Consider the following 23,271-nt stretch of genomic DNA (forward strand, 5'->3'; position numbering starts at 1 on the left):
TAATAACAATTGTGCCCTGCCTAGGAGGCGTGGCTCAGTGGTTGAGCGTGGATCTATGAACCAGGAGGCCATGGTTCGATTCCCTGTCGGGGCATATGCCAGGTTTGCAGGCTTCATCCCCAGTAAGGGGTGTGCAGGAGGCAGCCAGTCAATGATTCTCTCTCATCATTGATGTTTCTCTCTCTCTCTCTCTCCCTTTCTCTTCCTCTCTGAAATCAATAAAAATATTTTAAATAATAATAATAACTGGCATGATATTAGGTATAAAAATGGATTGATATCGGGGGTATTTAGCAAACTGGAAAGTCTTGGGAGAATAAAGGCAGAAACGTTCCATTTAAGATAGAAAGCTCAGCTGAAACCGGTTTGGCTCAGTGGATAGAGCTTTGGCCTGCAGACTGAAGGGTCCCAGGTTCGATTCCGGTCAAGGGCATGTACCTTGGTTTCGGGCACATCCCCAGTGGGGAGTGTGCAGGAGGCAGCTGATGGATGTTTCTCATCGATGTTTCTAACTCTCTATCTTCCTCTCTGTAAAAAATCAATAAAATATATATTTTTAAAAAGTCAGAAAGCTCAGCCAGGAGAGCTCAGAGAAAACGGTCGCAATTTCAAGACATTGCCTAATCCTGTTTCGTGTTTGTCAGCCTGTGGCAAGTCAAGGCCCACAGAAACGAATTTTGTGCACAGCAGGGCCGGGGAGACTCACGTTCAGTAGGAAATAGACATAGAATAAATTGTGAGCAGAAAGCTTTCAAGGAGATCCATGTTCTGCGAGACAAGAGCGGAGCTCTCCGCCAGTTCCTTCTCACCCACCGCGTCTCCCTCTGCGCAGGGACCGTTAAGATCTGGGACTTCGGCAGCGGGCAGGAGATGAAGGTGCTGCCGGAGGGCAAGGACTGGAAGGAGGAGGAGCACTGGGTGAAGCGCCTGGTCTTCCTGAAGGTGCAGGAGAAGCACCAGCACCTGCTCCTCGCCCTGGAGCACAGCGGGAAGATCAAGATTATGCAGGTTTGCCATCCGCTGCTGACACCTGTTCCCTCTGCTCTCCTGGGGAAAAGCAGCTGGGTCTGGGCACCATCCCCACTGAACTCTCTTGCCAGCCAGCCGAGGGTGACATTTCCCCGCCCACCTTCCTAGGAGGTTGCTAAGTAAGCTTCCCCAGGTCCAAGCAAAAAGCCAGAAAGGCCCTGGCTGGATTGGCTCAGTGAATGGAGCATTGGCCTGCAGACACAAGGGTCCCGGGTTCGATTCCCGGTTAAGGGCACATACCTCAGTTGCAGGCTCCATCCCCAATAGGGGCCATACAGGAGGCAGCTGGTCAGTGATGTTCCTCTCACATCATTGATGCTTCTAACTCTCCCTCTCCCTTCCTCTCTGAAACCAATAAAAAAATATTAGAAAAACAAAACAAAAAAACAACAACAAGGAGCCAAAAAGAGCTGCTTAGTTCAGCCAGTATGGCCCAATGGTTGTCAACCTATGAACCAGGAGGTCACTGGTTCATTTTACAGTCAGGGCACATGCCTGGGTTGTGGACTAGTTCCCCAGTGTGGGGTATACAGGAGGCAGCCAATCAATGATTCTCTCTCATTATTGATGTTTCTATCTCCATCTCCCTTCCTCTCAAAAATCAATAAAAACCTTTTAAAACACACACACACAACCCAAAACACAACTTAAAAAGAAATCCAGCACTGATTAAGATGATTGATGGCCTGCTGCTGGAAAAACAGTGATACAATATGCTCTTTCCATAACGATCTAGAAGACGCCTCCTGTAAGGTGTACAATAGTAAATGAATGGGACAGGAATGTAGTGCATTCCTGGAGTTGGAGCCGGTAGTGGAGTGAAGGAGAGATGCACCAGACCTCTATCCTCCCAGACTCGGCTGCATTACACAAACTGCATGACACAGACAGCAAACGCTGCTTCTGTAGTCACTGCCGGCCACTCAGAGGCCATTGCTAATGCATTTTGGGCTGAGGCAGACTCCCCATAAGGTTGAATGTCTTCAAATCAGTCCTCAAGAGCTTGAAATGTAATGTCTCTTTGGCACTTATATTCTTGATTTTATCCTCCTCAACCTCAGAAAAGTGCTTGTGCAAACCGCCCGGTCTTTTCACAAGCCATTACTGTACTACCCTGTTTCCCCGAAAATAAGACAGTGTCTTATATTAAATTTTTCTCCCAAAGTTGCACTAGGTCTTATTTTCGGAGGATGTCTTATTTTCGGGGAAACATGGTAGATTGGGTGTGGTCTTGGAGCCATGTAATGGGTTATATTTATGTAAGTATGTGTTTATGTATAAATTTAAAAACTTTCATAACTAACACCATATTCAAGTTACTAGTTACTTCTGGAAATGGAAGAAAAAAGAGGAATTCTATTAGGGAGGGATAGATAGAACTGAAGACTTTACAGAACTGGGTGGCAGAGACATCCTGGTTTATTCTATTTTTTCTCTACATCCTTACATCAGCTCCAAATAAAACAGTTCATGGAGTTTCTCATGTCCTCACTGGATTTCTATTCAAGGGTAAAGAAAACGACATTTGTCTCGCTGTGGTATGGGAGCTGCCTGACGTCATGCCTTTCCTACGAGATGGCAATCACACCGTGCGCCTGAAAACGTTCACTAAAGACAGGAGCGCGCCCCTTCCCTTCCCACATGTTATATTGGTAGCCGAGAAAACCCAGCCGCAGCATGTTCATGTAAGTTTCATTTCTTGGCCTTTTTCCCTTTTATCATGGAACATGACAGACACACACAAGAGCAGAGAAAACAACGCCATGAACTTCAGAGCGCTATCACTTAATTTCAGCTATCACACGCGTCATGGAGATGTGTCATCTATGTTCCCACGAGTCAAGGGAATATAGTCCATTACCTCGTAAGAACTTTGCATGACAGATGGTTTTCATGACAATGGTGATCACATTGTAAGGCATAGACATGTTGAATCACCATGTTGCACCCCGGAAACAAATAGAATATCGTATACCAGTTCTACTCCAGCACATTCTCTGAAAAATCATAATAAAAACATTTTAAGTTAGTGATGAGATAGTAAAGGGTACATACAGCACGTGTATCGTGGTTCTATACCGTGTTCATGACAGTCAATGAGTCGGTTTCCTTCCTTCTTTATAGAGTCCTGGGGTCAGTACAGAAGTGAACTGCATTGATATATTGCAAGTAGAAGGATTTAATTTGATAGCCATTGGGACCTTAAATGGTATGATCATCTTGTGGAATTTTGTGACATCCACTGTCAAAGAATTGTAAGTTGCATCTTTTTCTTAAACAATATAAGTTGTACTGCAGAAGAGTCAAAGTAACATTCAATGCTAAAACAAATCAACAAAAGCAATAAATAAAAGTAGTAGTTGCTATCAAGGGAGGCATTCTTGGAGTCATGATTATGAGGAAACTATGTTCTAAGTGTCTAAATCCCAGAATCCTCCTATATAATAAAGAAGCAATATGCTAATTGACCATCTTGCCCTCACAAGATGGTGGCATCCACAGCCACAAGATGGCAGCACCCAGTCCCCTCAGCCCATCTGGGGGGTGGCAAGTGCTGAAGTCCCCGGTCTCTCAGCCCTGCCAGCAGTGAATTTTCATGTGACCGTTACCTTTTTAAAATCCTTACCCAAGGATATGATTATTTATTTTAGATCATCTGTTCTCGGGTAGCAGGCCTAAGCCAGCAGGTGGGTATCCCCCAAAGGCCCTAGATTGTGAGAAGACGCAGGCTGGGCTGATGGACCCCACGTGTGCATGAATTCTCATGCACCAGGCCTCTAGTATATAATAAAAGGCTAATATGCAAATCGACCGGACAACTAGTCACTATGATGTGCACTGACCACCAGGGGACAGACACTCAATGCAGGAGATGCCCCTTGGTGGTCAGCGCACAAGGGGAGCTCTGCTCAGCCAGAAGCCAGGCTCTCTGCAGTCAGACATCCTCTGAGGGCTTCCCCAAACTGCGAGAGGGTGCAGGCAGGCTGAGAGGACCCCACCCCCCAGTGCACGAATCTCGTGCACCATGCCTTTCGTAATATAAATAAGATGAGCCTTAAGTATTTGTGTTCTCAAGTGCTTTGACTTTTACTATTCTCACTCTAGTACATGCTTGCATGTGTTATCTCATCCAAATTATAATAGTAACCTCAACAAATACTTAAAATACACACTAAATTTAAACTCTAGCCAAATCCGGTTTGGCTCAGTGGATAGCGTCAGTCTGCAGACTGAAAGGTCCCAGGTTCGATTCCAGTCAAGGGCATGTATCTTGGTTGCAGGCACATTCCCCAGTAGGGGATGTGCAGGAGGCAGCTAATTAATGTTTCTCTCTCATCAATGTTTGTTTCTCTCTATCCCTCTCCCTTCCTCTCTGTGAAAAATAAATAAAATTTTTTTAAAAAGGTATGTTCAAACTCTATACCTCTACATTTTCTCTTCATGTTCGATATCAACATTTTAGGAGTTGATTAGCTCTGTGTGGGATTTGTAATATAAGTCATGTAAGTTACCTAATTCTTTAATGTTTATCATGTACACATATTTCTTTCCAGATACAAACCTGAAGATTGCTTCATTGTGAATCCTGATTTGGATCCCAAACGCTATAGAATTAATGACATCATATTCCTCTTCCGTTCCCTTGAATGTGCCAGGTAACTTGGTACTGACTAGTAGAGAATTCCTTTCTGAGTCTTACGTGGGTGACAGAAAAGAGTTCTCCCCATTCCAGCCTTTAGAAAGGAACACTTGAGGGAAGGCACATTGGGTAGACTGCCTGGTTTCAGCTTTCTTCCCTGTCACTGTCTTTTGAAGTAGATGGTCCCGAGGATTCAATTTGATGTGGGAATGTAATTTCCTTCACTCGGTCAGACCCACAGCACCCTTCACGACAGCAGCAAAGAGGAGAAGCACTCACTTGACCACGCTTGTAAGCCAAAATCAAACTCTGTAAGCACAGATGTGACGCAGATGGGACTTGCAAGAGCAACAGGTCTCATATGGCCTCCGCCAAAACTGAGCTAACATCATCCATTTCTGGGAGAGCAGGAGATCATTATTTAAATATTGAAGAGAAGGTATTTTTCTCTTTATAGTTGCTTGTGAGATCTGGTTTTCCATCCATAGGCCATGGTAAACACATCTCTGGGAGAGAAGTCAAAAGTTTCTATGCTAGCCTGACCAGTGTGGCTCAGTGGTTGAGCATTGATCTATGAACCAGGAGATCACAGTTTGATTCCCTATCTATCAGGACGCATGCTCAGTAGGGGGCGTGCAGGAAGCAGCCGATCAGTGATTCTCATCATTGATGTTTCTCTCTCTCCCTTCCTCTCTGAAATCAATTTTAAAAAAAAAATATATATATATGTATATATATATTTAAATGTTTCTTTGCTAGTTTTGAGTCACCCAGAGGTGAGCCAGAATATATCCCGTGGGCTTGAAATTCCTTATTCTGATAATACTTTGAGGAGTTGTTGTGGATATGCTTGCACCAGACCCCGAGGTGCTGTTCAGCTCATTCTAGCAGTGTCGCAGAACCGGACACTGGAGAGCAGAAGTTAGCCAGGCTACTCAGGGCCCCAGCCCCACCGCTACCCACTCCCACCACTAGAGGCGGTGTCAGAAGCCCTGGGACTGCATCCAGCCTTAGACCTGGGACAGGGCAGCTGTTTCCTTCCCAGACCACACAGCAATGAGCCTTCATTCCTGAGGCTCCCCAGCTGTCTCCACCAGCACCAGGCAGATGAGCATTTGTGACAAAAGATATGGGGTGTGCTTTGTTTTCTTTTTCCTTTTTTTATATTTTATTGATTTTTTTACAGAGAGGAAGAGAGAGGGATAGAGAGTTAGAAACGTCGATGTGAGAGAATCATCGATCAGCTACCTCCTGCACACCCCCTTCTGGGGATGTGCCCGCAACCAAGGTACATGCCCTTGGCAGGAATCGAACCTGGGACCTTTCAATCCGAGGGCCAACGCTCTATCCACTGAGCCAAATCGATGTCAGCGGTGCTTTGTTTTCTATGTAAGGGGCTCAGTATCTACAGAGGATGGAAGGAGGAATGAACTGAAATCAAAGTAGAGAGGAGCACCCGTGAGCATGAAAGAATCTTAACGCTTCCTCTCTGGGCTTCCTCCCTGTTCTTGCAGGATGTCAAGTCAGGATTCCGTGTGCTCTTCTTCCCAGTGTGACTCTAGTAGGGGTCCTCAGAGCAGCAAGGTAAGCAAGAAACAGGGAGAGTGTGTCTTACTTTTCCACCCAATATTGGTTCAACAGTCAGGGTGGTTGCATTTGTGCCATTCATTCGATAGAAGGTAAAAGGGCCCTGGCTGGGGTGGCTCAGTTGGTTGGGAGTCGTCCCGCGCACCGAAAGGTTGCTGGTTTGATTCCCAGTTAGGGTACATGCAGGCTGAGGGTCAGGAGGCAGTCAGTGAACGTTGCGCTCTCACATCTGTGTTTCTCTCTCTCCCTCTCCCCACCCTCTAAAAAAATGTTTTTTAAATTCTTAAGAAAAGAAGAGGAAAAAATGTTCTGTGCATCTGTATATAAAACATTTTTTTTTGTTTTTCTTAAAAGCAGTGTCTAAACTGATTTCATCTATTTTTTCTTATTTCTTTTTTTTAAATATATTTTTTATTGATTTTTTTACAGAGAGGAAGGGAGAGGGATAGAGAGCTAGAAACATCGATGAGAGAGAGACATCGATCAGCTGCCTCCTGCACACCCCCCACCGAGGATGTGCCCGCAGCCAATGTACATGCCCTTGATCGGAATCGAACCTGGGACCCTTATAGTCCGCAGACCCATGCTCTATCCACTGAGCCAAACCGGTTTCAGCTGTTTTTTCCTATTTCTGAAGGCTTTCATAACTTCCAATAATCTATAATAATAAAAGCATAATATGCTAATTAGACCAGACAGCGGAACGACCTTTCAGACGTCCTTCCAGACAACGCTGGGGCTGTGAGGGCCGAGCCCCTGGCACAAATTTCATGCATCGGGCCTCTAGTCAATATGTAATCATGAATAAGATAAATCACAGATGCTACTTTTACATTTAAAAAATAATCTTAGATGGTTTTGCTAAACACATTCATACATTTCACAGGTGGACGAGACAGCACAATGTAATGCATGGCTTTCAATGTGTTTACACGTAACACTTCTAGTTTGGATTTTGTTTAAAGGGGAGTTTTCTTTTTTTTTTTTTCTTTTTTTCAAATTATAAGAAAAAGTTTATTTAGAAAGTTACAGAGGGAGAAATGAGCCACAGAAGAAATGGACTCAGGAAACAAGTTACAAAAGCAAAAGAAGGGCCTTGACAGCAGCTGCCAGGCTGGGAGCGGCCAGGCCCGGAGTGGCCGGGCCTGGAGCAGACAGGCCCAAAGCAGCCGGGTCGGGTGCAGTCAGGCCCGGAGCAGCAGCAGCCAGGTCTGGAGCGGCCAGGCCCGAAGCAGCCGGGCCCAGAGCAGCCGGGTTGGGTGTGGCCAGGCCCGGAGCAGCAGCAGCCAAGCCCAGAGCAACCAGGTCGGGAGCGGCAGTGGCCAGACCTTTAAAGGGGAGTTTTCACTGCAAAAAAAAATAATTAAAAACCACTAGCATGGTGGAAAGAATATTAGGAGTCAGATAGACTTGAACTTGAATCCAGGTGTTCTGTTTATCTGATTAGCCGCTGAAATGGCCCTTAACCTCTGAGTTTCCATTTCTTCATCCATGAAAAGGGAGTGATACACCCACCTGCATGGTTGTTAGTAAAATTCAAAATAATGTACACCAGGAACACATTAGGCACACATTAGGTGTTTAGTTACTCTCACTATTATGCTGTCTCTGAGCCACTCGCAGAAAGTTGCGTCACAGATACCCAATTGAGGAACATTAAAATCCCTGCAATACATATTTCAAAGAATTAGTCCAAAAATAACTTTACCGCTTAGCAATATATTAGCTATCTGAAGAGTCTACTGATCCAATATATCTCATTTCCTTACAATGATTTTGAAGTATCTTCTTTTTCTTCCCTAATCCAGGGAAGCAAGCAGAGCATACATGACGGTGAGGGCAAAGGTCAGTATGAAGTCACCTCGCTCCCTTATTCTAAAATGATTGCTTTGTGCCCTGGTCGGTGTGGCTCAGTGGATAGAACGTTGGCCTGTGGACTGAAGGGTCCTGGGTTTGACTCCTGTCAAGGTCATATGCCGGGGTTGTGGGTTCGATCCCCAGTGGGAGGCATGCAGGAGGCATCCAATCAATGATTCTCTCTCATCATTGATGTTTCTATTATATTTCTCCCCCTTTCCCTTCCTTTCTGAAATGGATAAAAATATATATATTTTTAATCCAAAATATTACTGCGCCTCTTAATCCTCTAAAACTGACACTAGATGCATAAGCCATTCTGTATGTGTAAGGCTTGAGCTGGATGTTTACGTGGTTTTCGCGGTTATGTACAGTGAAGAGGCTTTGCAGCAGGACCAAAAGCAAGCTCTTCCGTTTTTCCAGTGATACGGGAGTCCACTTGCTAAACTCTCTTGGGTTAAAAAAAAAAAAAAAAAAAAAAAAATTCTAGGGAAAATAATGTGGTGTTGTAAGTATTTCCTACCCAGAAGATGTTGAATCCCAAGTGTTGCCAGCACCATGGCAGCTCATTTATCTTCCAAGTAGGTGAGCAAGCGGACACGGAGGGAGAGCAACAGCCAGCAGACAAAAAGCACGTCGGAGGAAGCACCAGTGTTGCTGAGACTCAGCCTCCTGTCCTGGTCACCGCTCACGAGGACGGCCACCTGCGCTTATGGAGTGTAGAGGTGATTAGGCCCACTGTTGACCTGGCATAGAAAAGGGTGAGAAAGTGCCTTGCCGGTGTGGCTCAGTGGATAGAGCGTCAGCCTGTGGACTGCAGGGTCCTGGGTTCCATACCAGTCAAGAGCACATACCTAGGACATGACCTCACTCATCTAAGGGAAATGGTGAACAACATAGACAGACGAACAAGAACAGACCCAGGGATAAGGAGCCCTCGGTCAGACTGTCGGACCTCAGGGAGGGTGGGGATAAAAGGGAGAGATCAACCAAAGGACTTGTGTGCACACATATGAGCCTAACCAGTGGTCAAGGACAATAAGGGGGTGGGGGCCTGAGTAGGGGTGGATGGGGGGTTGAGGACAAATATGTGATACCTTAATCAATAAAGAAATTTTAAAAATAATAAATAAATAGCACATACCTTGGTTGCAGGCTCCGCCCCAGCCAGGGCCCTGGTCAGAGCTAGTGCAGAAGGCAACCAATCCATGTGTTTCTCTCACATGGATGTTTCTCTCTGTCTTTCCCTCTCTCTTCCACTTCCTTAAAAAAAAAAACCAATGGAAAAATATCAAGAGAGGATTAAAAAATAGTTGTCATTAAATAAAACACATGTAATGTGTTAGATGCACGTAAACCTGTATCTAGTTAAAATAATATATAACTAGAAAAGAGATCTGCAGAATTGCATGAAAGGAGTCAGGAGAAGTACAAAAATCAACCCCCACACGTATAAATGATCTGTAATAATCAGAGTCCAGATGCCAATCATGATTAGTTGTCTACACCATTATGAATATTTACTGTCAAGAAAATGAGTTCCTGCCGTAACCAGTTTGGCTCAGTGGATAGAAGGGTCCCAGGTTCAATTCTGGTCAAGGGCATGTACCTTGGTTGCAGACACATCCCCAGTAGGGGGTGTGCAGGAGGCAGCTGATAAATGTTTCTCTCTCATTGATGTTTCTAACTCACTCTCTCCCTTCCTCTCAAAAAAAAAAATCAATAAAATATATTAAAAAAATAAAATGAGTTCCTGGGGGTCAGGGGGTGATGTGGGGATAAGGATACATATGTAATACCTTAATAAAGAAAAAAAAATTTAACTTAAAAAAAGAAAAGAAAAATGAGTTAGTTCCCTATGGATAGTTTCAAATTACTTTTACTACACATAGAATCGTGTCTCGGTAGTAAAGATTAATTTCTTAGATAGATTACTTATAGAGAAACTCAACTCCCATACGAATATGTTACAGAACTTGTGATTGCACTTTCTGCAGGGACGACTGCTGAAAGATTTGCTGCCTTTTACAAAGCATTCTGCCATTTCCCTGACATCGCTGCACACCGATTCCTGCTCCAGAATACTCCTGACCAGCAACGTAGGTAAGTCATTGCCTTCACGTAGTTGGCCACAGCTATCTTCACCTGCGACATATATATAAAAAAAAAAAAAAAGGAAAATATGCGGCCTGCGTTCATATAAAAGAATAGAGCGATGCTCAAAAATGAGAGGAGGTGTTAAGAGTGCTAAGGATAGCTTGCTGAATGAATAGAACAATCAAATGGAGGTGGACACCTAGTTCATTCCTAATTCCCTACAGCAGGACGTTCTGTTTCTTCCATCTTTTAAGTTGTGTATAGGACTACCCTTACCTTACATACTGGGGAGAAGGTAAAGTTTTCATTTAAAAAAAATATATTTTATTGATTTTTCACAGAGAGGAAGAGAGAGGGATAGAGAGTTAGAAACATTGATGAGAGAGAATCATCAATCAGCTGCCTCTTGCACGCCCCCTACTGGGGATGTGCCCGCAACCAAGGTACATGCCCTTGACCGGAATCGAACCTGGGACTTTCAGTCCACAGGCTGACGCTCTGTCCACCGAGCCAAACCGGTTTCGGCTAAAGTTTTCATTTTTAATCCTACAAGCGTTGTGTTGCATTAGTCTTCATTATTAAAGGGAGGGGTGGCAAGAACAGAGAGGAAAGGAATATTTGTTCTCACTAGGAGGCCTTATTTTGTTCCCATCTCTCTTTCATCTACCCTGATGTCTGGAAGAACTTTGACTTTGCGTGTATAAGGCAACCTCATTTTGACTTATTAAGCCAGAAACAGAAAAGAATGGCCACGTATAAAAATTGATATAAAATTTCTTCTTTCATATCTGGTTCCTCAGATTATACCTTATTTACTACTAGATGCCCAGTGCACACGATTCGTGCACTGGGAGGGGGGCTGGCCCCCCCTTAGCCCTGCCTGTGCCCCCTCACAGTCCAGGATACCCTCGAGGGGTGTCTGACTGACATGGAGGCAGGACAGGATCCACCACCACAGCACTCACCAGCCACGACCCCGGCTTCTGGCTTAGCACCGCTGACCACCAGGGGACAGCTCCTACATTGAGCCTCTGCCCCCCCACCCCCACCTTGGTGGTCAGTGCGCATCATAGCAACCTGCCATTCCACCGTTTTGGTCAGTTTGCATATTAGTCTTTTATTATATAGGATTATAAATGCCTGAGTCCAAAGACCGTGGCAGTGTAGGCAGTGCTGACTTAGACAACAGAATACTGGATGACATACTGCGATGTTTACGTTTTATGCAGAAGGACACGTTATCCTTTGCAGTGTTGGTTCCTTCCTGGATCCACCTCATGATGAAAAGGTAAGAACTTGGTCTTTGTCTAACTTGTGAATCAGTGCATATGGATTGAACATCTCTCTGTGCTAGACGTCACAAAATATCTGCAAGCCAAGACTTCCTACCCTCACATCATATATACACTAGGAAATAAGCCACGTGACAAAGAACACTGGTCTATCGGGAAAAGAAGGGGTGAGTGAGTGCGTGAGCGAGTGAGCGAGCGAGCAAGCCAGCCAGCCACTGGTCACTTTGCACCTACTTCGTGTTTTGTTTTGTGTGGGTTTTTTAAATATATTCTTATTGATTTTAGAGAGGAAGGAAGAGGGAGAAAGAGATGAAAACATCGATGATGAGAAAGAATTATGGATCAGCTGCCTCCTGCACAGTCCGAGCCCTCAACCCGGGCATGTGCCCTTGACCAGAGTCAAACCTGGGATCCTTCAGTCCACAGGCTGATGCTTTATCCATTGAGGCAAACCAGCTAGGGCTCTACTTCATGTTTTTGTTTATTTATTTGTGACAATCTATGGAGAAACCCAGAGCTTAAAAGAGTTTATACATCATTTAGCCCTCCACAGTCAGTTCTTATATCTTTTATATCTTTACAGACACTCGACTGAAATGTGACTGCAGAGCAGTCTCTGCAGTTGACATTAGTTCACATGATTAAGCAATGTCTTCAGGGGCCTGTGTAGGAGCTGTGAGAATTGAGAATAAGCCACCTCCTGAAGGAACTTACCCATCAAGCACCAGGATGTCTTTGAAAGAGAATGAGCTGGGCCCGTTACTTTTCATTCCTGTGATATAGGGTTATTATAAATAGCCCCCCCACCCCACACACACACACCACCACCACCAACAACAACAATAACAACAAGAACAAAACATGCCTGGATAAAATTTTAAAATAGGAAAAGTCTTTTTGTCACTGTCTCCTTTAGTCTCCACTTTTCCACTCTGCTTGCTCCTGTTTCTGATCATATTCTCTCTGACTTCCCCCACACCCTTTTTTTTAAAATATATTTTTATTGATTTTTTACAGAGAGGAAGGGAGAGAGATAGAGAGTTAGAAACATCGATGAGAGAGAGTCATCGATCAGCTGCCTCTTGCACACCCCCTACTGGGGATATGCCCGCAACCAAGGTACATGCCCTTGACCGGAATCGAACCTGCGACCCTTCAGTCTCCAAGCCGACGCTCTATCCATTGAGCCAAACCGGTTTCAGCTCCCCCACAGCCTTTATCCTAAGGCTGTTCTGTTCTTCCATCAAGTCATTTAGTAATTTTCAACTAAAGGAATTGCTAATCCTCAATTAAATGATAAATTGCTAAAGATGCAAGGTACTTTCTGTTCCAGGGATCTGTATAGATGAGCAAACATCTAAAAATTGAATTTTTTAAATATATATATTTTTTATTTCTGAGAAGAAGGACGAGAGAGAGAGAGAAACATCAATGAGAGAGACACAGCAAATGGCTGCCTCCTGCATGTTCCCCCAGTGGCAACCAACCCCACAATCTGGGCATGTGCCCTGACTAGGAATCGAACCGTGACCTCCTGGTTTATAAGTCGATTCTTAACCACTGAGCAACACTGGCCAGGCTACACATTGAATTTTTGAGATTTTAACAAGGAAAAGATGCACTCACTGGGGCATGGGCGCCATCACCTTCCACATATGCCCACACCATTCCCTCCTAAGCCGGCCTCTTCAATGATTGATAGTTTTCTCAAGATTGAATTTTGATCAGCATATACTTATGCCAAGGTATATGCTTTACCGTTGCCATCTAGAAATTCAAGCAGCTGCTTGCCTGGCGTGCTCATTCTTTAGAAATTGTTCAAGCGATCTACGTAGAAGACAAGCAAGTGGTGCTGACTGCCTCTGTGGATGGCTCAGTAAGGTATGGACTGCCATGCTGTTTGTTGTTGTTATTTCTGAGAGGAAGGAAGAGGGAGGGAGGGGAGGGAGGGAGGGAGGGAGAGAGAGAGAGAGAGAGAGAGAGAGAGAGAGAGAGAGAGAGAGAGAGAGAGAGACATCAGTGATGAGAGAGAATCATTGATCGGCTGCCTCCTGCATGCTCCACACTGGGGGTCAAGCCCACATCCCAGGCGTGTGCCCTGATGAGGAATCGAACCATGACCTCCTGGTTCATAGGTCAACACTCAACCACTGAGCCATGCCAGTTGGGCCTTTTTTTTATTTTTTATTATGGTATAATTTACATATAACATTAGTAAATGATTCAATATTTGTATATATTGTAAAATAATATACAGCATAATGATTCACTATTTGTACATATATTGTAAAATGATCACCACAATAAGTCTAGTTAACATCAAGTTTACCTAACATTCATTACCACAAATAGTTATTAAAATGTGTTTCTTGTGATGAGGATTTTGAAGATCTAGTCTCTCAGCAACTTTCAAATATACAATATAGTATCATTAACTATAGTCACCATGATATACAAGGCCTACTTATTTTTAATTGCCTAGGTAATGCTATATATGCATACATAAAATGCTAAAAACACAAATATATATCTATTAATAGCAATGTCGTGACATTTATTGAGACAAATTGTCACATATCAAAATGTTTTAAAATTATGGTGATGAATTGTCCTCTTAAGAGAATAAATTTAGGTAAGAGGTATCTAGGCTCCAAAGTATATCAGCGAGTTTAAAATAAATAAAAGATTTTACAACTGTTACCACAGAAACCCAAAGGATTATAAAAGAGCATTACGAATGGCTACATGCTACCAAATCAGACAACCTAGAAGTGGACAAATTTTTAGAATAATAAAACTTTCTTTGATCGAATCATGAAGAATTAGGAAACTTGAAATAGACTGACAGTGAAGAAATTAAAACAGTACTCAAAACCTCCCAAAAAAAGCAAAACACTAGGACCAGATGGCTTCCCTGGTAAATTGTACCAGACATTCCAAGTAGATTTAATACCTGCTTCCTTTAAAACTCTTCCAGAAGGAGTAGGCTTCTTAACTCATTGTGCAAGGCCAATATGACCCTGGCAACAAATTAAAGTGACAGGCTGACATCGCTGATGAACATAGATGAAAAAATCCTCAAAAGTATATATTAGCAAATCAAACCCAGTAATACATTGTAAGGATCTTACACCACAGTCAAGTGGGACCCATCCCAGGAATGCACGGATGGTTCAATGTGAGAAAATCAATCCATGTGAAACACGATTAACAAATGAAGTAAAACTATCAGTGTTTGCATATCACATATTGTTTATATGGAGAAGAGCCTAAAACTACAGAAAAAAAAAAATCACAAAACTGTTAGAAATAATAAATGATAAATGAATATAATGAAGCTAGAGGATACAAAATCAATACCCAGACACTGTTGTGTTTCTAAATACTAACAATGTACTATCTGAAAAAAAAAATTAAAAAAAGGCAATCCCACTTACGATCACAATGAAAAGAATAAAATGCCTAGAAATAAACGTACAAAGTAGAGGAAAGGGCTATACACTGAAAACTATAAGACACTGTTGAAATTAAAGACACACAGAAATGGAAAGACGTTTGTGTTCATGGATTGGAACAATTCACATTATTAAAATATTCCTATTGCCGAAAGCAATCTGCAGATTCGAGGCAATCCCAATCAAAATACCAAAGACATTTTTAGGGCAAAACATCCTAAATCTGTAGTATCATACCATAAAAGACCCCAATTAGCCAAAACAATCCTGAGAAAGAAGAACAAAGTCAGTGTGAGCTCTGATTAGCTTAATCGAGCAGTGTTACTTGGAGAAAAATCTGTTCCTTATTTTCTTGCTTATGATATCATAGGTACAAATTCAAACTGACATTTTCAGAGGTTGTTGTAGATTAGAACTCTAGCTAATAAAAATGTCTATGTTATGATCAGATCCATATATTTAATGAGAAGAGTTCTGGACTCAAGTTTAAAATCCATAATGAAAACCTTGTTGTTAACAAAATAACTTCCACTGGATTCCAGTGACGTTTTCCTCCCTATCCTTTGCCTTTCCTTAGGCTCTGGCATGCCCTCAATGGCCATTACTGTGGGTATTTTGGACAGCGAAGGCCCTTTGACCTAGCGCAGACAACCGATTTCATTTTGCCTTGTGATGTTAGTGAGTACCCCATAGAAATAAAAGAAGAGAGCAAGTTCACAGAAAGTAAACAAAAATATGACTACCCTCTGGTATTTGACCGGCAAAGGTAAGGCCATTGGATTTCCTTTAGAAAGCAGACAAGAATTAAGCTATTATCAGCTTTGTGCAGTGGCAGAATCGTAGCCAATGAGTTTTATCCAAGGCGTGATTATTGCTGTTTTAGAAATGATAATAATGATTATTGTTATTGTTATAATTATTAAACTACTAGAGGCCCTGTGCACGAAATTTGTGCACGGGGGGGGGGGGGTTCCTCAGCCCAACCTGCACCCTCTCCAATCTGGGACCCCTCGAGGGATGTCCGACTGCCCATTTAGGCCCAATCCCAGTAGGATATCCCAGTAGGATCAGGCTTAAACAGGTCGTCAGACAATCCCTCTCACAATCCAGGACTGCTGGCTCCCAACTGTTCACCTGCCTCCCTTCCTGATTGCTCCTAACCACATCTGCCTGCCAGCCTGATCACCCCCTAACCACTCCCCTGCCAGACTGATTCATGCCTAACTGCTCCCCTGCCAGCCTGATTGCCCCTAACTGCCCTCCCTTCCAGGCCTGGTCCCTCCCAACTTCCCTGCTGGCCGTCTTGTGTCCACATCAGGGCAGCCATCTTTGATTATGTGGGGGCAGCCATCTTGTGTGTTGGAGTGATGGTCAGTTTGCATATTACTCTTTGGATAGGATTATTATACCATAACACTGTGTGGGACATGAAAAATCCAAAGGTGAAAAACTCAAAACTTTTTAATAATTTCTCAATCCAGTGGGAGGATGCACAAAGATTTATAATTCAGGATAATAGAACTGCTAAGAATATCAGTTCCTAAGATAATCACAGAGGGACAAAGAGGATTTATCCAAATAAAAAAAGACCAAAGAGGCAATCGCCTAAGCAAAGGCACAAAATGATGAAACACTATTATAGCCAGTCATTCAAGTTCAGGGAGCAAGTAGAGAAGACAAGGTAGAAGATAAAGCAAGAAAAGTCTATAGATTTCAGAGAGGAAGGGAGAGAGAGAGAGAGAGAGAGAGAGAGAAACATCAAAGATGAGGGTTGATTGGCCACCACACTGGAGACCGAGCCCACAAACCAGGCATATGGCCTGACCAGGAATCGTAGGACCTTCTGATTCATAGGTCGAAGCTCAACCACATGGGGCACGTAAAGACTAAAGCAAAAAGAGCTTTTGTTATGGGCCAACATAAAGATTTTCAACTTCACTGACATCGTTGTGACAGAATATACAAGAGGAAAAGCAGGTCTGGAGAAAAACACAGTGTATATGATTGTCTAACCACTAAGCTATAAGTCTGAAACCAACACAAAATAAAACTGGGAGAAAAGATACTGAGTCTGGTTTTGGACAGGTTGACGTCCAAGATGCCTGTGGGGTATTATTTTTTAAATGAGGCCCAGTGCACGACATTTGTGCATTGGCGGAGGGTCCCTCAGCCCGGCCTGTGCCCTCTTACATCCCCTCAGGGGATGTCCGCAGAGGAGTCCTTAGCACTGTGCTCCCCAGCCATGAGCCCGGCTTCTGGCTGAGCAGCTCCCCCTATGGGAGCTCACTAACCTCCTGTGTTGAGCGTCTGCCCCCTGGTGGTCAGTGCAAGTCATAGCAACCAGTCATTCCACCATTCAGTCTATTTGCATATTTGCATATTAGTCTTTTATTATATAGGATGTTTTCAATGCTTAGTTATGGCTTTTTAAACATATGCATGAGTAAGTATTAACTAAACAGAACCTTCCCTGAGTCACCCAAATATCCAGCATTGGTTTGGTACCCAAGGTTTCCTCGTCCCTACCATGCAGTGTTTTTCCCAATGGCTACGTAATGGATTTAACAGTACGGAGTGCTCAGGTCCAGTAGAAATCCCTTTCGTTTGCCTGGAGAGAGAAATCTGGGAAGCCAACGGGAATGAGACTTAAGTACAGAGGTGGCATCGTGAGAGCCGGTGCCAGGGAGCCGGAGGGTGTGGGACTTCGAGGGAAAAGGTGTGGACAGGTGAGTAACAGCTTTTCTTATTTCCTCACATGCAGATGGCAGAGACTGAGCTCCATGGCTTTGCTTTTCAAGCGGACACCTTCCAAGCCCTTTAAAATAGAGCATGACTTTAAGTTTTTCAAGTCTCTTTCTTCTCCCAAGGTAATTCTTTAAAAATTAAATATATATATATAATAATATATATATATATATTATTATTATTATTATTATCATTATTATTATTGATTTTCTTCATAGAGGAAGAGAGAGGAATAGAGTTAGAAACATTGATGAGGGAGAATCATCAGTCAGCTGCCTCTTGCACATCCCCTACTGGGGATGTGCCTGCAACCAAGGTACATGACCTTGACCAAAATTGAACCGAGACCTTTCAGTCCACAGGCCGACGCTCTATCCACTGAGCCAAACCAGTTTCGGCCCAAGGTAATTCTTAAACATCCAACAAGAATACTGTAGTTTTCCTGAATTGACATTGGTACAGTGTATTAATTTGCTCCTGCTGCTTTGACAGATGACTACAAACGAAATGGTTTAAACAACACACATGAATCATGTGACTGTTCTATAAGTCAGAAGTCAGACCTGGCCCAGCCAGTGTGGCTCAGTGGTTGAGCATCAGCCTGTGAACCAGGAGGTCCTGGTGTGATTGCTGTTCAGGGCACATGCCCAGGTTGCGGGCTTGATCCCCAGTAGGGGGCATGCAGGAGTCAGCCAATCAACGATTCTTTCTCATCATTGATGTTTCTGTCTCTCTCTCCCTCTTTCTCTCTCTGAAATCAAGAAAAAGTAAAATTTTAGGAAAATGGCAAATACTTGCCTAAGTTCTGAATATATAGAATAATATTTATGTTTACAATATAACTTTTTTAAACTCTCAAATCAGGATTACATAATAAAAATTCCACTAAGAAACTCCAAGGTTCTTAAAATTGCCAGTGATTAGATTAAAAAAAAATAACAATACCATTTCAGAAGAGCACAATATGCACACAAAAATTTTCAAAATGAAAATATTTTCCTGGGCATTAAAATTTTTTTTACTGTTGGCTAATTATTGTTACTGATTTAAAAAAAAATACATATTTTCTGGACTTAAATGTTATTACAGATATGTTAATTTTCAGCAGTTGTTTTGCACTTTCAAGTAGATTGTATATAGTTCATTCAGTCGATGGTATAGTTATTTATTTGCTACATGATAGGTATTGTGCCAAATAATTACTTTTTATTTATTTAGTACGTAATTTTTGGGTACATTTCTTCCTGTTTTCACAATTAAGCTGCATTTTATGTGTAGAAATTATATATATATCTTCTGTAAATAACAGTTAGTATCTTCATTAAATACAGTTGTTGGGGGGAAAGACTTGTCTAGTGGCAGAGTCAGAAGTTGAACCCAGGAATGTTGCCGCTTATGGGAACGTGCCCTTTTCATTAAACATCCGCTCCTCCGTTTTACAGATTCTCAAACACCCCTTGGAAGGCTTCATGTCTGAAAACAAGGAGGCGGGGATTGTTTTTGGGTCTCTGCCTATATACAGGGTGAGTTGACTTCCCAGGACTGGAGCGGTGGCGGGACAGTAGGGAATCTCACATCTCATTCCGGGCCCCGGGCTCCCGAGCCAGGTTGGAGAAAGTTCACATCGCCAGGCTGACGGATGTCTCCTTTACCAGGCCGTGTCCGACCCCAAGAGGCCCTCGGTCTGTGTGTCAGTCAGTGGCTTTGATCTGCCTTCCTCGTGGAACAACACCATGGGGAACGGCTTGGAACTTGATCCTAGCTCTTCATTACCTTTCAGCCCGGCATCCCCACCTTTCACGCTCTGGCCCCCACCTGACCCATGTGCCCTCATTTCCACCACCTCCTCCCATGACCCCTCTCCTCCAGCTGAGCCAGACAGTGCACTTCTCCCTAAGCATCAGCGTGCCTTCCTCCTCGGTGACTTTGCCTGTGCTGGCCCCCTTCCCAGAATCCACCCGCCCCTTGTTTCCTTCCAAATCCCCCTCCTCCTTCAGGTCTCCATTCTAGATCACCTCTGTCAAATGAAAGAACCAATCGATTAACCAAGAGTAATAACGTGAAGATAAAATATTTCAATTTAATTCTAACTTATTATTTCTTAAAATGTTACCCCCTCCTTGCCCAAAACGCCTTCATGGTGATGAGTATCAAACTCTGAAGCTGCAGGTTGATGCTGAGGGTGAACTATTAAGAATTAATAGCGGGGCCCTCGCCGGTTTGTCTCAGTGGATAGAGCGTCAGCCTTCGGACTGAAGGGCCCTGGGTTTTTTCTTCACTCGAGCATGTACCTCCACCTCAGGCTTGATCCCTGACCCTGGTTAGGACATGTGTGGAAGGCAACCAATCAGTGTGTGTCTCTCACATCAGCATTTCTCTCTCTCTTTCTCTTGTTCTGTCTCTCCCCCTTCCCTTCCAGTCTCTCTAAAAATCAATGGGAAAATATCTGAGGGTGAGGATTAATGAAAATTAAAATAAAATAATTCATTGTGGGCAGCTAGGACGGGGAGTATATTTTAAAGCAGTTGGAGCATCTCATTCCCTTTCCTGCCCCCTCCCCCCTCTCCCCACCCTGAATTCACATGAGGAAGTAATCACTTGAGTATGTCTTACTCTTTGCTTGTGGCTCGCAGGTACCAAGCCCTACTAGTCTGAAATTCCTTCCGCTCATTGGCTCAGAGGTCATAAAGGAGTCTTCTGACGGCATTCCAGGAAAGAAGAAGACAGGTCATGTTCAACATGAAAAAGTAAGTCAGCACTTGGAATCCACGGTACATCCCATTTCTGCTTGAATTGGGATCGTCTGCACCTAAATGAACAACAGGGAACAAACACAACCAACCAACAAAAAGCTGCTTTATCTATATATATAAAAGCCTAAGCTATTGGCCCACAGGCTGGTAGCTGTGACGAGCACTGGCCACCAGGGGGCAGACACTCAATGCAGGAGCGGAAACCACAGGCAGGGAAACATGGAACAGACTGATGAATCTCAGAGGGAAGAAATTAACCAAAGATCTTATATGCATGCTACAGGCCCTGTGCGTGGATTCATGCACTGGTGGGGTCCCTTGGCCTGGACTGCAGGGATCAGGCCAAAACTGGTTCTTCGACATAACCTCAAGGGGGTCCCAGATTGTGAGAGGTCTCAGGCCAGGCTGGGCGACCCAACAGTGCACAAATCCACTCACTGGGCCTCTAGTTTAATATAGAAAACTTGACCATAATTTTTTAGCCTATGCCCTTAATGAAGAAAATATGAATGATTCTTGTTATCAACAATTCTACCAATTATTTGAGTAAGAATTTTTGGCAGTAGGAGAGTTTTTGTTATAAAAATTATATGCTCTTTTTTTTAACGAAAGTTAAAAAATATATTTTTATTGATTCCAGAGAGGAAGGGAGAGGGAGAGAGAGATAGAAGCATCAATGATGAGAGAGAATCGTTGATTGGCTGCCTTCTGCATGCCCCCTACTGCGGATCAAGCATGCAACTGGGCATGTGCACTTGACCAGAATAGAACCTGGGACTCTTCTGTCTGCAGGCCAACGCTCTATCCACTGAGCCAAACCGGCTAGGGCTATATCAGTTCCTTTTAACTTGTTAAGTAATGGATAAAACACAATGGTATAAATAATCCAAAACAGGTAAATCAAAAGAGTGTTTAGAGTTTTATAATTGGTATATTTTATGTCCCATATTTGCATTGCTTTGCCTCACCTGGTATTCAATATGTAGAAAACTAAAGAAAGAAAGATCAGTGAAGCGTAGGAAGTTGCCTCCGCTGTTTAGCAAATTGATCTGGGGAACGAAGTCTCCCACTTGATCTTAGAGGGGGAAGGAGGAGCAGTCATCTGACCCATGAGTATCCAAGCCCAGGCTGCAGGTAGTTAAATTTTGACCTTGGGGGCTCCCTTGTCTTTTTATTTACCTTGGAACTCTATACATCTTCTCTTCCCTCTATCTTCTCTCTCTCTTCCTCCCCATCATAGACCATACAATCAAGTCGATGTTTGCTTTAAATATTGGCTGAACATAATTGATAATATCAGACACTTCTTTTTTAAAAAATATATATATTTTATTGATTTTTTACAGAGAGGAAGAGAGAGGGATAGAGAGAAACATCGATGAGAGAGAATCATCAATCAGCTGCCTCCTGCACACTCCCTACTGGGGATGTGCCCACAACCAAGGTACATACACACCCTTCACCGGAATGAACCTGGGACCCTTCAGTCTGCAGGCCAACGCTCTATCCACTGAGCCAAACCGGTTTCGGCTCTGACACTTCTTGATGTGATTTTTTTAACCAAATGAGTTCAACATTTTATATGTGTGTATGACTTCCAAACATATCCAATTCCAACCAAAACAAACTTTCCTTTCTCATTTGTGGGATCATCACTTGATTTCTTTTTCCTGTAAGTCACTGGCCTCTGATGATATATTATTATACAGTGTCTCTATGCTGTATCTCATCCTTAGCAAGCTTCTCTGCTTTGTTCCGTTTAAACCAATCCTTTACAGTTTGGGCAGTTGAGTGACAGAATGAATAACTGCCCAGACAAGTATTTCTAAAGTGTCTGCTCTTCCATTCATGCCCTTTTCACCCTTCGGTAGCATCCCGTCTGTTTTTAAACATTTTGCCCTGGAGGCACCCAGGATAGTTCAGTAAATAAATAGACTTTCTTTCTCTGCAAAAATTAGTGGTGCGGCCAGGCCGTGTATCCCAATAGTTGAGCATTGACCTACGAACCAGGAAGTCACAGTTCAATTACCAGTCAGGGCACATGTCCGTATTGTGAGCTCGATTCCCCAGTAGGGGGCGTGCAGGAGGCATTTGATCCATGATTCTCTCTCCTCATTGATGTTTCTCTCACTCTCTCTTCCGGTCTGAAATCAATAAAAATAGATTTAAAAAAAAAAAAATTAGTGGTGCAACTTGACTGTAGAAAGTTATGTGTGTCTTACAAGGCTAGTTACTAATGGACAGCCCTTTATTTCACAGTCACCGCGGAGGAGAAGCCTGAAGAGGAATTTTGTCCCGCAGATCAACCTGTCGCCTTTCTTCTTCCCAGTCATCCCCAAATGAGAGAGAGGCGAGAGCTGGCTGCCGCGGCTGAGCTGCACGGAGATGGTGAGGGCTGAACTGGGAGCCGAGCTTTATTTCAGGATGTGAAAGCCAGGGCCCAGCAGACACTCTCACCCTCCCTGTATCCTCAGACCAGCTGGCTCCTGGTGAAGCTTCCGGCCGTGGAGCTCAGGCAGCCTCAGCTCTGAAGGCCGAGCAGCTTCTCCCACCCATTGAAATGCAGTTAAGAAACTGCCAGTGTTTCTTGTGTTACCATAGGCAACATGACAAAGGAAACAAAAGAAAATCAATAGCATAAGTAAAATGATATGGCCCCCGTTATTAGCTCTTTCCACCTTTCCCCACTGTTCAGCTGAACTCATAGCCCGAATTATTACCCAGCAGTATGCGTTGAGACAAAAAAGATCAGAAATATAAACAATAAAATGGCAATAAGTACGTATCTATCAGCAATCAAATCTAAACAGCAACCT

At 43.3% G+C, this 23,271-nt stretch overlaps 1 protein-coding gene and 1 non-coding gene across 2 annotated transcripts in view; both read left to right on the top strand.

The window, feature by feature from the left end:
- WDR64 (WD repeat domain 64) overlaps positions 1-22,802 on the top strand; it is a 41,464-nt gene extending 18,662 nt beyond the window's left edge. Inside the window, exons 14-28 of the mRNA XM_036453444.2 lie at positions 833-1,008; positions 2,538-2,714; positions 3,154-3,284; positions 4,584-4,685; positions 6,184-6,253; positions 8,065-8,101; positions 8,699-8,838; positions 10,111-10,216; positions 11,440-11,498; positions 13,274-13,383; positions 15,535-15,723; positions 17,719-17,824; positions 19,145-19,225; positions 20,336-20,449; positions 22,715-22,802. Coding sequence (XP_036309337.1) covers positions 833-1,008; positions 2,538-2,714; positions 3,154-3,284; positions 4,584-4,685; positions 6,184-6,253; positions 8,065-8,101; positions 8,699-8,838; positions 10,111-10,216; positions 11,440-11,498; positions 13,274-13,383; positions 15,535-15,723; positions 17,719-17,824; positions 19,145-19,225; positions 20,336-20,449; positions 22,715-22,798 — 1,682 coding nt within the window. The 3' untranslated portion in view covers positions 22,799-22,802. The remainder of the gene's footprint in view (positions 1-832; positions 1,009-2,537; positions 2,715-3,153; positions 3,285-4,583; positions 4,686-6,183; positions 6,254-8,064; positions 8,102-8,698; positions 8,839-10,110; positions 10,217-11,439; positions 11,499-13,273; positions 13,384-15,534; positions 15,724-17,718; positions 17,825-19,144; positions 19,226-20,335; positions 20,450-22,714) is intronic.
- Positions 15,775-15,910, top strand: LOC118727742. The gene has a single exon (XR_004990650.1). It is a non-coding gene; the product is annotated as a U4 spliceosomal RNA (small nuclear RNA).
- Positions 22,803-23,271: the final 469 nt, after the last annotated feature.

The sequence above is a fragment of the Pipistrellus kuhlii genome, unplaced genomic scaffold, assembly GCF_014108245.1.
Source record: "Pipistrellus kuhlii isolate mPipKuh1 unplaced genomic scaffold, mPipKuh1.p scaffold_m20_p_25, whole genome shotgun sequence".
NCBI lineage: Eukaryota > Metazoa > Chordata > Mammalia > Chiroptera > Vespertilionidae > Pipistrellus > Pipistrellus kuhlii.